The 14,168-nt window shown below is 39.3% G+C and overlaps 1 protein-coding gene across 1 annotated transcript in view; it reads right to left on the reverse strand.

Moving 5' to 3' along the window:
* The window catches only part of TESK2 (testis associated actin remodelling kinase 2), a 133,151-nt gene that overhangs the window by 101,722 nt on the left and 17,261 nt on the right, over positions 1 to 14,168 (reverse strand). Inside the window, exon 2 of the mRNA XM_068539763.1 lies at positions 319 to 630. Within this exon, the coding sequence (XP_068395864.1) occupies positions 319 to 540 (222 nt within the window). The 5' untranslated portion in view covers positions 541 to 630. The remainder of the gene's footprint in view (positions 1 to 318; positions 631 to 14,168) is intronic.

The following is a 14,168-nucleotide window of genomic DNA, read 5'->3' on the forward strand; positions in this document are numbered from 1 at the left end:
CAGGGGCTAAGGGTAGTGGAGGGAGTTATTTTTTAATGGGTACAAAGTTTCCATTTGGGATGATGAAGAATTCTGGGGGAGTGGAAGAGGCTCCTATATTATTTTAATTTTTGATCAGCATGTAGTATTTTTATAATTAAAATAAATAAAATATCTTACAAGTTAATAGATAGCTCAAGAGGACAGTTTGTAACACTGCTCAAGATCCATAGCACCCTGACAAGCCAAAGCCTACGTCTTAATTAAACACAGCTGTCAACTCTGCAGTGAAACTGACCATCAACAAGACAATATGAGAAAAACTGATGCATCACTCACCTTGAACACTTCAGAGAAGAAGCCAGACCCTATTTTTTCACAGGTGAAGTCATCTAAACGTGTCAGTCTGGAAAAGGCACTTATAAGAGCTCGATATGAAGAGGGCCAAACTCTTCCCACCTGGGTCATGCTCCCATCCCCTCCACCACCTCCTTCAAAATCTTCAAGACGCTCCACACGTGGAGGAAATCCTGCAATTGAATTCCGTTTGCTCCGATCCATAGTCTCAATAATCACTTTTTTTCTTCTTTTAGGAATGAATTCCACACATAGTAAATTTCTGTTGAGTTTTACTTCTCTTCTGGCTTGTCACTAAATAAGAGATTAAAATGATATTTCATTAAAACCATTAATGAATAATAAATACAGGCAACAGTACACTATCAATGTAAAAATATTTCCTCTTTCATATTCTAGCTCCTGATTTTCAGATCTAAAAAACACTTTATGCTTTTACCTTCAAAAAGCGGTGATATATTATTCGTTGAGTACCTATTATCTAGGAAATATACTGTAAGAGTTATGCATATGTCATGTCATTTGATTCTCAAATAATCCATGATATAAGGATTATTATGTTCATTTCACAGAGAGGTCAAGCAATCATACAGTCACCAAATGGTACAGATAAAGTTAACATGCCAGATTGTCTGATTCAAAAGCCTGTGCTCCTGCCAATGCCCTTCACAGCCTCATATAATTTTCTATTCATTTGAAAAGTCATTAAGTCCAAATATATAAAACAAGGATGACAAATATTTTATACTATAAAATTGTATAATTTTAAAAGAAGAAAACTATATCCAAAAGCAATTTAAAATTCCACTCTTGATTAAACAACCCAGTCCAGCAGAAGTGACTACAGAAGGCTCCATCCCATCTGGTACCTAAGAATAAAAACAAAAGCCCACTTTTTCTTTTAGCCTGTCTCCCCTTACATCTACTTTTTCCACAAGAATCAATTATACTTAGGTCTCAAATCCATTTTTTTAAAAGATTTATTTATTATTTATTTATTTATTTTTGGCTGTGTCAGGTCTTAGTTGTGGCATGCGGAATCTTCATTGAGGCATGCGGGATCTTTCATTGCAGTGCTCAGGCTTCTCTCTAGTTGTGGCATGTGGGTTTTCTCTTCTCTAGTTGAGGCACGAGCTCAGTAGTTGTGGCGTGCGGGGCTTAGTTGTCCCGCAGCATGTGGGATCCTAGTTCCCTGACCAGGGATCGAACCCGCGCCCCCTTCATTGTAAGGTGGATTCTTTACCACTGGACCACCAGGGAAGTCCCTTTAATCCATTTTAAGTTTATTTTTGTGTACGGTGTTAAAAAGATGTTCTAATTTAATTTTTTTTTACATGTAGTTGTCCAGTTTTCCCAGCATCTATAAAACTCTTAGAAGGGACTTCCCTGGTGCTCCAGTGGGTAAGACTCCACGCTCCCAATGCAAGGGGCCCAGGTTCAATCCCTGAATAGACATATCCCTGAATAGACTAGATCCCGCGTGCATGCCGCAACTAAGAAGTCCGTATGCTGCAACTAAAGTTCCCACATGCCCCAACTAAGACCTGACACAGCCTAAACAAACAAACAAACAAATACTAAAAAAAAAAAAACTGTTAGAGGAGAATACAGGCAGAACACTCTTTCACATAAATTGCAATATCTTTTTTGATCTGTCTCCTAGAGTAATGGAAATAAAAACAAAAATAAACAACTGGGACCTAATTAAACTCAAAAGCTTTTGCATAGCAAAGGACGCCATAAACAAAACAAAAAGACAACCCACAAAATGGGAGAAAATATTTGCAAATGATGCAACTGATTTCCAAAATTTACAAACATATCATGCAGTTCAATATCAAAAAAACAAACAACCCAATCAAAAAATGGGCAGAAGACCTAAATAGATATTTCTCCAAAGAAGACACACAGATGGCCAACAGGCACATGAAAAGACGCTCAACACTGCTAATTATTAGAGAAACACAAATCAAAACTACAATGAGATATCACCTCACACCAGTCAGAATGGCCATCATCAAAAAATCTACAAACAATAAATGCTGGAGAGGGTGTGGAGAAAAGGGAACCCTCCTACACTGTTGGTGGGAATGTAAATTGGTACACCCACTATGGAGAACAGTATGGAGATTCCTTAAAATACTAAAAATAGAGCTACCATATGATCCAGCAATCCTGCTCCTGGGCATATATCCAGAGAAAACCATAATTTGAAACAATACCTGCACCCCAATGTTCATTGCAGCACTATTTACAATAGCCTGAACATGAAAGCAACCTTAATGTCCACCGACAGAAGAATGGATAAAGAAGATGTGGTACATATATACAATGGAATATTACTCAGCCATAAAAATGAACAAAATAATGCCATTTGCAGCAACATGGATGGATCTAGAGATTGTCATACTGAGTGAAGTAAGTCAGACAGAGAAAGACAAGTATCATATGATATCGCTTACATGTGGAATCTAAAAAAAAATGGTACAAATGAACTTACTTACAAAACAGAAATAGAGTCACACATGTAGAAAACAAACTTATAGTTCCCAGGAATATGGGGGGAGGATAAATTGGGAGACTGGGATTGACACATGCACACTTCCATATATAAAACAGATAACTAATGAGGACCTACTGTGTAGCACAGGGAACTCTGCTCAATAATCTGTAATCACCTAAATGGGAAAAGAATCTGAAAAAGAATAGATACATGTATATGTATATGTATATGTATAAATGAATCACTCTGCTGTACACCTGAAACTAACACAACATCATTAATCAACTATACTCCAATATAAAATAAAAGTTTTGGGACTTCCCTGGTGGCACAGTGGTTAAGACTCTGCGCTCCCAATGCAGGGACCCCAGGTTCAATCCCTGGTCAGAGAACTAGATCCCACATGCATGCCACAACTAAGAAGCCAGCAAGCCACAACTAAGGAGCCGGCGAGCAGCAACTAAGGAGTCCATGAGCCCCAACTAAGGAGCCCGCCTGCCACAACTAAGACCCAGTGCAACCAAATAAATAAATAAATAAAATATTTTTTAAATAAAAAAATTTTTTTAATAAAAATAAAATAAAATTAGTATTGAAAAAGATTTTTAAAAAAGAATCAATTATAAGAGTCCTATGCAAAATACAACATTGTGATTCTACAATTAGTGAAACACTTCCATAAATGTGATGAATACCCAACCCAGACTACCTCTATCACCTCCAATCATGGAGAATTAGCAGCAGGGCTTACAGGGCCATCCTTACAATATGACCCTGCTGTAGCCAAAGTTGGTAGCGTTCTACCCAATATGGACCAATCACATTTCCTTTCCGGGCAATTTGGAATTGGAATTAAGATATTCCAGCCTCAGTCTGGTTGCTTTCTAAAATGGAAACCATGTAAACTCAGGAGCTGTTGGCCATGGCGATTTTCTACCACGCAGGCTTGAAGGCAGAAAAAGCCAAGGAATTGAGGCAAATTTGCAGAGGAAAAAAAGGCACAGACAATCAAGAACTTCTTGATTTTCCTAATGTGCTCTAATCCCTGATTCCTGAGGCCTAACTGCATCCTGGCTTAAGGTTCCATGAGATATCACTGTATCTTTAAAACAAATTATTTTTGCTTAGCTAGTGTCACCAGTCTTCACAGAAGGAAGAATAATCCAAGTTCCTAAAGAATGAAACATTTGCAACTTTCCTCATGGTCCAGTGGTAAAGAATTCGCCTTCCAGTGCAGGGGACACGGGTTCAATCCCTGGTCGGAGAACTAAGGTCCCACGTGACACAGGGCAACTAAGCCCATGTGCCACAAGTACTGAGGCTTCAACAAGAGAGCCCGCATGCTGCAAAGTACAGAGCCCATGCACGCTGGAGCCCACGCGCCACAACTAGCGAGAGAACCCGCATGCCACAACTAGAGAGAAGTCTGCACGCCGCAACTAAGAGCCTGCATGCCACAACAAAAAAAAGATCCCACGTGCCGCAACTAAGACCTGACATGGCCAAAAAAAAGAAAAAAAGAATGAAACATTTAAGTACCTCTATTGAACCTCTGCCAAAAAGTGGCAACAGATCACCACATCAAAAATTTAGCATTATAAGACCAACATTTTTAAAATTTTACAGCCAGTAGACACCATGAAGTTCATTTTATATTTTAGGAAACACAAGGACCAGAAAGCGTAAATAATGTGCCCATAGCTATAAGGTATTTACTAGCAAAGTTAGACTTAGAACCAAGGATAATGCACTTCTAAAAGTGTGTCTGTTGATCAACTGCTTCAAAATTACCCAAGGACTTTATTTAAAACTCAGATTCTTGGGTCTCAACCTTGACCTACTAAATCAGAATCTCTTGGAGTGAGGCCTGGAAATTTTACCAAGTTTCCCAGTGATTCTTATGTACACTAAGAGTTGAAGATCCCCTATAGCAGGGAAGGGGAATATTAATAGCTTTAAAAAAAAAAACACCAAGAATTTCACGGGCACTTTCTCATTTAATCCTCAAAATATACCACCAAGGCAGGTATGGTCCCCATTTTACAGAAAAACAAATGTAGGCTCAGGAGGTTAAGTAACTTGTCTAAGGAAACAGAGCTGGTAGAACCAGAACTGGAACAAAGGTCCACCCAGCACCAAAGCTCAAGCTTTTTCCATTTCATTATTACTTAGTTCAGTGTTTTTCCACTATGAGAGTTGTAAGGAGTTAAGCTAGTCATGTGCATATAAAAGAGGATCAGGACTTGAGTGCAGAGGAAGGCCAGGCCAATTACAATTTGGACAGAGATGAAAAAGAAAAAGAAACTTTAGAAAAATACAGAATGGGAGAAAATGTAAAATAAAGCAACCAACTTAGTGTACAAAAATATTTGTAAAATAAAGCAACCAAACCAAGGGATTAATCTCCAAAATATACAAACAGCTCATGCAACTCAATATCAAAAAAGCAAACAACCCAATCAAAAAGTGGGCAGAAGACCTAAACAGACATTTCTCCAAAGAAGACATACAGACGGCCAACAGGCTCATGAAAAGATGCTCAATATCGCTAATTATTAGAGAAATGCAAATCAAAACTACAATGAGGTATCACCTCACGCCAATCAGAATGGCCATCATTAAAAAGTCTACAAACAATAAATGCTGGAGAAGTTGAGGAGAAAAGAAAACCCTCCTACACTGTTGGGGGGAATGTAAATTGGTAGAACCACTATGGAGAACAGTATGGAGTTTCCTTAAAAAACTAAAAATAGAACTACCACATGATCCTGCAATCCCACTCCTGGGCATATATCCAGAGAAAACTATAATTCGAAAAGATACATGCATCCCAACGTTCATTGCAGCACTATTTACAATAGCCAGGACATGGAAGCAACCTAAATGTCCACTGACAGAGGAATGGATAAAGAAGATGTGGTACATATATACAATGGAATATTACTCAGCCATAAAAAAAGAATGAAATAATGCCATTTGCAGTAACATGGATGGACCCAGAGATTACCATACTAAGTGAAGTAAGCCAGACAAAGACAAATATCATATGACATCACTTATATGTGGAATCTAAAAAGAAAAAAGAGAGAGATACAAATGAACTTATTTACAAAACAGAAATAGACCCACAGACATAGAAAACAAACTTATGGTTACCAAAGGGGAAGGGGGGGGAGGGATAAATTAGGAGCTTGGCATTAACAGATACACACTGCTACATATAAAATAGATAACAAACAAGGACCTACTGTATAGCACAAGGAACTATACTCAATATTTTTTAATAACCTATAAGGGAAAAGAATCTGAAAAAGAATATATACATATATATATATATATATGTGTGTGTGTGTGTGTTTATGTATAACTGAATCACTGTGCTGTATACCTGAAACTAACATGACATTGTAAATCAACTACATTTCAATAAAATTTGAAAAAGAAAAAAAAAGGATACATACACCCCAATGTTCATTGCAGCACTATTTACAACAGCCAAGACATGGAAGCAGCCTAAGTGTCCATCAACAGATGAATGGATAAAGACAATGTGGTATAATGTGGAATCTAAAAAAAGGTACAAATGAACTTATCTACAAAACAGAAATAGAGTCACAGATGTAGAAAACAACCTTATGGTTACCAGGGGGTAAAGAGGGAGAGGGATAAATTGGGAGATTTGGATTAACATAGGCACACTACTATATATAAAACAGATAACTAATAAGGACCTACTGTATAGCACAGGGAGCTCTACTCAATACTCTGTAATGACCTATATGGGAAAAGAATCTAAAAAAAGAGTGGATATATGTATATGTATAACTGATTCACTTTATTGTACAGCAGAAACTAACACAACACTGTAAATCAATTATACTCCAATAAAAATTTTTAAGAAAAGATGATGTGGGGCTTCCCTGGTGGCACAGCAGTTAAGAATCCGCCTGCCAAAGCAGGGGACACGGGTTCGAGCCCTGGTCCGGGAAGATCCCACGTGCCGCAGGGCAACTAAGCCTGTGCGCCACAACTACTGAGCCTGCTGCGCTCTAGAGCCTGCGAGCCACAGCTACTGAGCCCGTGCGCCACAACTAGAGAGAAGCCTGTGAGCCACAACGAAAGTTCCCGAGTGCCGCAACTAAGACCCGATGCAGCCCTAAATAAATAAATAATTTTTTTAAAAAACTGAATTCAAAGCAATTTTTAAGAAGTTACCAAAAAAACTGTAGGACCATCCTACAGGATGATACCATTTTAATTAAAAAATGTATTTTTTAAACATATACAATAACATACAGAGAGGCAGGACAGCATACTGATTAAAGGTATAGCCTCCAGAACAAATCTGGATTCAAATCCTTGCTCTGTAACTTGCAGCTATGTGAACCTGGTCAAGTTATTTCAGAACCTCTCTGTATCTCCAGTTCCCCATCTATAAAATGGAAATAAATTAGTACCTACATTATAACATTTTATATGTATTAACTCATTTAATGCTTACAATCACCATAGGGTATTGATTAAATGAACAGTGCCTGGCAAATAGTAAGCATTCAAGTACTGCTGCTTATTATGATTATTATATAAAGATATATATTTATAGTAAATGTCTAAAAGCATGAACTAGGGGGACTTCCCTGGCGGTGCAGTGGTTAAGACTCCGTGCTTCTGGGGCTTCCCTGGTGGCGCAGTGGTTAAGAATCCGCCTGCCAATTCAGGGGACACGGGTTCAAGCCCTGGTCTGGGAAGATCCCACATGCCGCAGAGCAACTAAGCCCGTGAGCCACAACTACTGAGCCTGCGCTCTACAGCCCGCGTGCCACAACTACCGAAGCCCGCGTGCCTAGAGCCCGTGCTCCGCAACAAGAGAAGCCACTGCAATGAGAAGCCCGTGCACCACAACCAAGAGTAGCCCCCGTGCACCACAACCAAGAGTAGCCCCCGCTCACCGCAACTAGAGAAAGCCCACGGGCAGCAACGAAGACCCAATCATCCAAAAATAAATAAATAAAATAACACATAAAAAAAAAAGACTCCGTGCTTCCAATGCAGGGGGCTCGGGTTGGATCCCTCATCAGGCAACTAAGATCCCACATGCCGCAAGGCGCAGCCAGAAATAAAAAAAGATAAAAGCATGAACTAGAAAGCCAGCCACTAAATTCACTGTAGTAGTTGCCTTGGTGGGAAAGAAGAAAAATGAGATAAGGAAGGGAAATAAAGGGGACTTCAACTATAACAATAATGTTTTGTTTCCTTTTATTAAAAAACAAACCTATAACAAACACAAAATGGTATGTTTGCTAATTTTCTTATTTTTTTCACTAATTAATATTTGTTAATTCTGGGTGGTATTATATTGTACTCTTTTCTATATTTAATTTTCCTAATAAAAAAAGAATTCTAACAGTTGTTTTCTTTTTTTTTAAGTCTATTGCCGATACAACAGCCATGCAGTATGCTCAGCCCAAAAAAACTGAAAACAATTTGGCAAATAAATAGCATCCCACTGTGCAAGCCAAGTCTCAAGATTCTCAAACTTCTTTTCTGCAATAGTTCGACTATAGTTTTTGGTCCAAGGAATATTTATATCTTAGCCTAAAAACTCAAAAGCATTGGGAGAATTTTTGGATAACCTTACTTATTCAAGTCCACAAACTTAAAATATAAAAGCACTCATGACAAACACTGATATTTAGTTGTAGAGCCCCTATTATATGCTAAAGCAATACTAATTACTAGACAGTTGAGGGATTAAAAAGTACAGTCCCCTTATGGGAGTAAGAACTTTATTAATCCATTTTGGAAAAGTGCTGAGCATGGGAAAACTTCCAAACCATGCCTTCTGCTCCCTTGGCCAGCATACTGAATGACCACATTTTAAATGAAACCAACCAAGTTACAAATAGCTTTCAATTTAATCTGATAAATTTTAATTAGCCATAAGAGGCAGCAAAGGTGTGTATGAACAGACTCTAAAACCATACCCTACTTTTTTTTAAATCTGAAAATAACTAATTTTAAAATCAGACAATACATTCTTTGAAACTTATGAGATTTTATGCTGTTTTCAGACTCTGGATTACCTCTCTTGGTCTCACTTATGGAATATTACCTTCTGATACAAATAGTGCCCTTTAAAGTATACATTTTGGGTGGAACAAAAAAACAACTACAATTACTCTCGCTGTAAGGAGGCTATTTGATTCAAGAGACTACACATTGTTGATCAAGAATTTTAAGCTTGTAAAAACTTGGAATTCCTAAATGGAAACTGATGATACTGTGAGCTGCTTCCCTAAAAATATCCCAGCGAGAGTCCCAGTGGTTCTCAATTAGGGTCATGTGAAGATTTAGGCAGAAGGAGGTTCTTGTCAGGGAGGAGCTATTGTCACAATGGTGGGGGTGTGGGGTGGGCACTATTGGCATTTTAGTGGGCAGGGGCCAGGGAAGCTAAATGTCCTACAATGCACAGAACAGTCCTGCACAACAAAGAACTGTCTTGCCCTAAATGCCAATAGTGCCCCCGTTAAGAAGCACTGTGTCAGAAAAGCTTAATCAGTTTTGTTCTTAAACCAGGAAACAGCCTTCAGTAGTCTTTCAAAAATGCCAAAATTATGTTGCTTACAAGGACACAAATAATTTTTTGGTAATTGTGTTCTCAATTTCAATATTTATAAACTGGAAAGTTCAAAACTTTTTTCCTTTCTTTTCTGCATAGGAAGGTTTGTCTTTTCAAAGGCTAATTTTCTCTTACACTGGGATTGATTTATTTTTCCCAAAGAAAGTACAATTAAAAGCTTTGATTGGAGAAATTTGAAAAGCTATCAATAAAAAAGTCAGTGAACTAAATATCCTATAACCAATATTATATATTTTATCTTTTCAAAGTAGGAATTCCACAAATCATTTTCCAGAGAATCAAGAAACTTTTTTAGGACTCCCAAGTAGACCATATGCCCATCTGAAATGCTTCTGGAAATAATAACAACTGCAGCCACCATTTACCATAGGCCATGCATTCTACCAAATGTTTTTGCGTTTTTGATAACCTTTATGACAACTCTGCAAGGTAGGTGTTATCATCTCCAATTTAAAGAGAAAGAAATTAAAACACTGAGAGATTAAACTCAAATTCAAACAACTAGTGACAGACTCTGGATTCAAATCAAGAGTTCCAAATCCAAACACTTCCCACTATGACATGTCTCCTCCAGAAAAACAGCTAAATTTCTGTGAAAAATTACAGCTTACTAGCTAGGTACAAAGCTACTACTATTCTCCTCCCTAATTTAACAACAGAGACTAAAGAGCATACAGATGATAGCTCCACCAGCCTCTGAAGCAAAAGCCTTTAGTCTCTTCATCACATTCTATAGATCAAAAAATTAGCATTGGGCTTCCCTGGTGGCACAGTGGTTAAGAATCCATCCGCCAATGCAGGGGACACGGGTTCAAGCCCTGGTCCAGGAAGATCCCACATGCCGCAACTAAGCCTGTGTGCCACAACTACTGAGCCTGCACTCTACAGCCTGCGAGCCACAACTACAGAGCCCACGTGCTGCAACTACTGAAGCCCGCACGCCTAGAGCCCGTGCTCCACAACAAGAGAAGCCACCGCAATGAGAAGCCCACACACTGCAACGAAGAGTAGCCCCCACTCGCCGCAACTAGAGAAGGCCCGCGCACAGCAACAAAGACCCAACGCAGCCAAAAACTAAATAAATAAATAAATTAGCATTGGTTTAAACAGACTATTTAAAGAATGGATGCCAAGCTGACAGGAAAGATATGCCAACCCCCAATCAGCCCTTCTTTTCCATTCTAATGTACAGTATTAGTTGTTTCTTACACTTTCATTCCACAGGAATGAAGCATATGAAACTTCACAACAACGTAGATGCAAATAAAATCCTGTAACGCACTGAACAGCTATCAACCAACAGGTAACAGGATATGGCAAAGTGTCAGCCAGCAACCATAATCTTCAACATCCCTCCAAATATGGAATCATGTGTGTACAGAGTTGGTAATGAAGTCCCACAAGTGAGTAAAAAGGATTTCTGAGAGTTCAGTGGACTTTTATACCCTGGGTATAAAGAGTAAAAAAAGAATGCAAACATAATATCCTAATATCCTAATCATACTTTGTTTTCTTTCTATCATCATAAAAATCCCCTTTCTAATTCAAAATAAAACAAGGATTCATTACTGGTAAGATGTAGCCCAGAAAACTGGCCATTTTCCTGAACAGGAATACTGATAAGTACATTAGCTGTATATCACGACCAACCACATGGCAAATCTACATCACAGTCTGCTCAGCTGCTGTCCTTTCTATGGACCAACATAGCAAATACAGACACATTTCAGGATGACTGCCTAATTAAAAATAAAAGCAACACTGCTGAACTTGCCATCCTGTTGTGAAATAATGAGTTGCAGTTTCCATTCAAACCAAAAGCAATCTAACATAAAAACTGGCATCCCCTATTTAATTAGCCATGAGTATACACAATGGCATACATTAGTGCCAGACAGATCAAAAGCCAGTTCTTAAAACTGTTATTATCTCTTTTGGATATGCATATTATATGCTGTTGTAACTACAATCCACCAGGCCCTAGGTCATGACATAAAACAGAAACTTAGGTTGAAAGTTGAAAAGGCATTTAGAGGTTAACTAGTCCAATCTTTTGGCCAATTCCAGAATCCCCTCTGTTAAAAAATCAAATGTTAATTGGGTTCCCACTAGGTACAGGGCATTACAAGTTTGTTTTCTTTTTTTAATATTTATTTATTTGGCTGTGCCGGGTCTTAGTTGCGGCATGTGGGATCTTTTTTTTTTAGTTGCAGCTTAGTTGCAGCATGCAGGATCTAGCTCCCTGACCAGGGATCGAACCCAGGCCCCCTGCATTGGGAGCACAGAGTCTTAACTGCTGGACCACCAAGGAAGTCCCAAAGAAGTGACTTTAGAAAGGTGAATAAAATGGGAATTCCCTGGCGGTGCAGTGGTTAGGACTCGGGGCTTTCACTGCCGTGGCCCAGGATCAATCCCTGGTTGGGGAACTAAGATCCACAAGCCTCGTGGTGCAGCAAAAAAAATTGAAAAGTAAAAAGAATAAATAAAAAATTTTTAAAAGGTGAGGAAAAACCCAAAGCAATCTACAGATTTAATGTGATCCCTATCATTACCCGTGACTTTTTTCACATAACTAGAACAAATAATCCTAAAATTTATATGGAAGCATAAAAGACCCAGAATTGCCAAAGCAATCCTGAGGGAAAAAAACCAAAGCAGGAGGCATAACCCTCCCAGACTTCAGACAATAGTACAAAGCTACAGTAATCAAAACAGTGTGGTATTGGCACAAAAACAGACATATGATTAATGGAACAGAATAGAAAGCCCAGAAATAAACCCACACACCTACAGTCAATTAATCTTTGACAAAGGAGGCAAGAATATACAATGGAGAAAAGACAGTCTCTTCAGCAAGTGATGTTAGGAAAAGTTGGACAGCTGCATAGAAATCAGTGAAGTTAGAACACTCTCTCACACCATACACAAAAATAAACTCAAAATGGTTTAAAGACTTAAATATAAGCCATGACACCATAAACCTAGAAGAGAACATAGGCAAAACATTCTCTGACATAAACTGTACCACTATTTTCTTAGGTCAGTCTCCCAAGGCAATAGAAATAAAAGCGAAAATAAACAAATGGGACTTAATCAAACTTACAAGCTTTTGCACAGCAAAAGGAAACCATAAACAAAATGAAAAGACAACCTACAGATTGGGAGAAAATATCTGCACACAATGCGACCAATGAGGGCTTAATTTCCAAAATATACAAACAGCTCATACAACTCAATAACAAAAAAAACAACCCAATCAAAAAATGGGCAGAAGGGCTTCCCTGGTGGCGCAGTGGTTGAGAATCTGCCTGCCAATGCAGGGGACACGGGTTCGAGCCCTTGTCTGGGAAGATCCCACATGCCGCGGAGCAACTAGGCCCGTGAGCCACAACTACTGAGCCTGCGCGTCTGGAGGCTGTGCTCTGCAACAAGAGAGGCCCGCGCACCGCGATGAAGAGTGGCCCCCGCTCGCCGCAACTAGAGAAAGCCCTCACACAGACACGAAGACCCAACACACCCAAAAATAAATAAATAAATTTATTAAAAAAAAAAAAAATGGGCAGAAGACTTAAATAGACATTTTTCCAAAGAAGACATACAGATGGCCAATGGGCAAATGAAAAGGTGCTCAACACTGTTAATTATTAGAGAAATGCAAAACACTGGTCAGAATGGCCATGATTAAAAAGTCTACAAATAAAAAGTGATGAAGAGGGTGTGGATAAAAGGGAACCCTCCTACACTGTTGATGGGAATGTAAATTGGTGCAGCCACTATGGAAAACAGTATGTAGGTTCCTTTAAAAACTAAAAATAGAGTTGCCATATGATCCAGCAATCCCACTCCTTGGCATATATGCAGACAAAACTCTAATTCAGAAAGGTACATGCAGACTTCCCTGGTGGTGCAGTGGTTAAGAATCGACCTGCCAATGCAGGGGACACAGGTTCGATCCCTGGTCCAGGAAGATCCCACACACCGCGGAATAACTAAGCTCATGCGCCACAACTACTGAGCCTGTGCTCTAGAGTCCGTGAGCCACAACTACTGAGCCCACATGCCACAAGTACTGAAGCCTGCGAGCCCTAGAGCCCACACACCTAAACTACTGAGCCCATGTGCCGCAACTACTGAAGCCTGTGCTCCCTAGGGCCCACGTGCCACAACTAGAGAAAGCCTGCATGCAGCAACGAAGATGCAACGCAGCCAAATTATTTATTTATTCAAAAAAAAAAAAAAAGAGGCCAAGGGAACATCAACATATAAAAGACAAAAAGAAACAATAGAGGTAAGAATAAAACCAAGAGGAAGTAAGTCACACAGGTCAAAGGTGGGAAAGACAGGGCTTCCCTGGTGGTGCAGTGGTTAAGGATCCACCTGCCAATGCAGGGGACACGGGTTCAAGCCCTGGTCCGGGAAGATCCCACATGCCGCGGAGCAGCTAAGCCCGTGAGCCACAACTACTGAGCCTGCACTCTAGAGCCCACAAGCCACAGCTACTGAAGCCCGTGTGCCTAGAGCCCGTGCTCCGCAACAAGGGAAGCCACCACAGTTGGAAGCCCATGCACCACAACAAAGAGTAGCCCCCAACTCGCCACAACTAGAGAAAAGCCTACACACAGCAATTAAGACCAAATGCAGCCAATAATAAATAAATAAATTTATTTTTAAAAAAAAGGTGGGAACGAC

The sequence above is a fragment of the Eschrichtius robustus genome, chromosome 3 (genome assembly GCF_028021215.1).
Source record: "Eschrichtius robustus isolate mEscRob2 chromosome 3, mEscRob2.pri, whole genome shotgun sequence".
Taxonomy (NCBI): Eukaryota; Metazoa; Chordata; class Mammalia; order Artiodactyla; family Eschrichtiidae; genus Eschrichtius; species Eschrichtius robustus.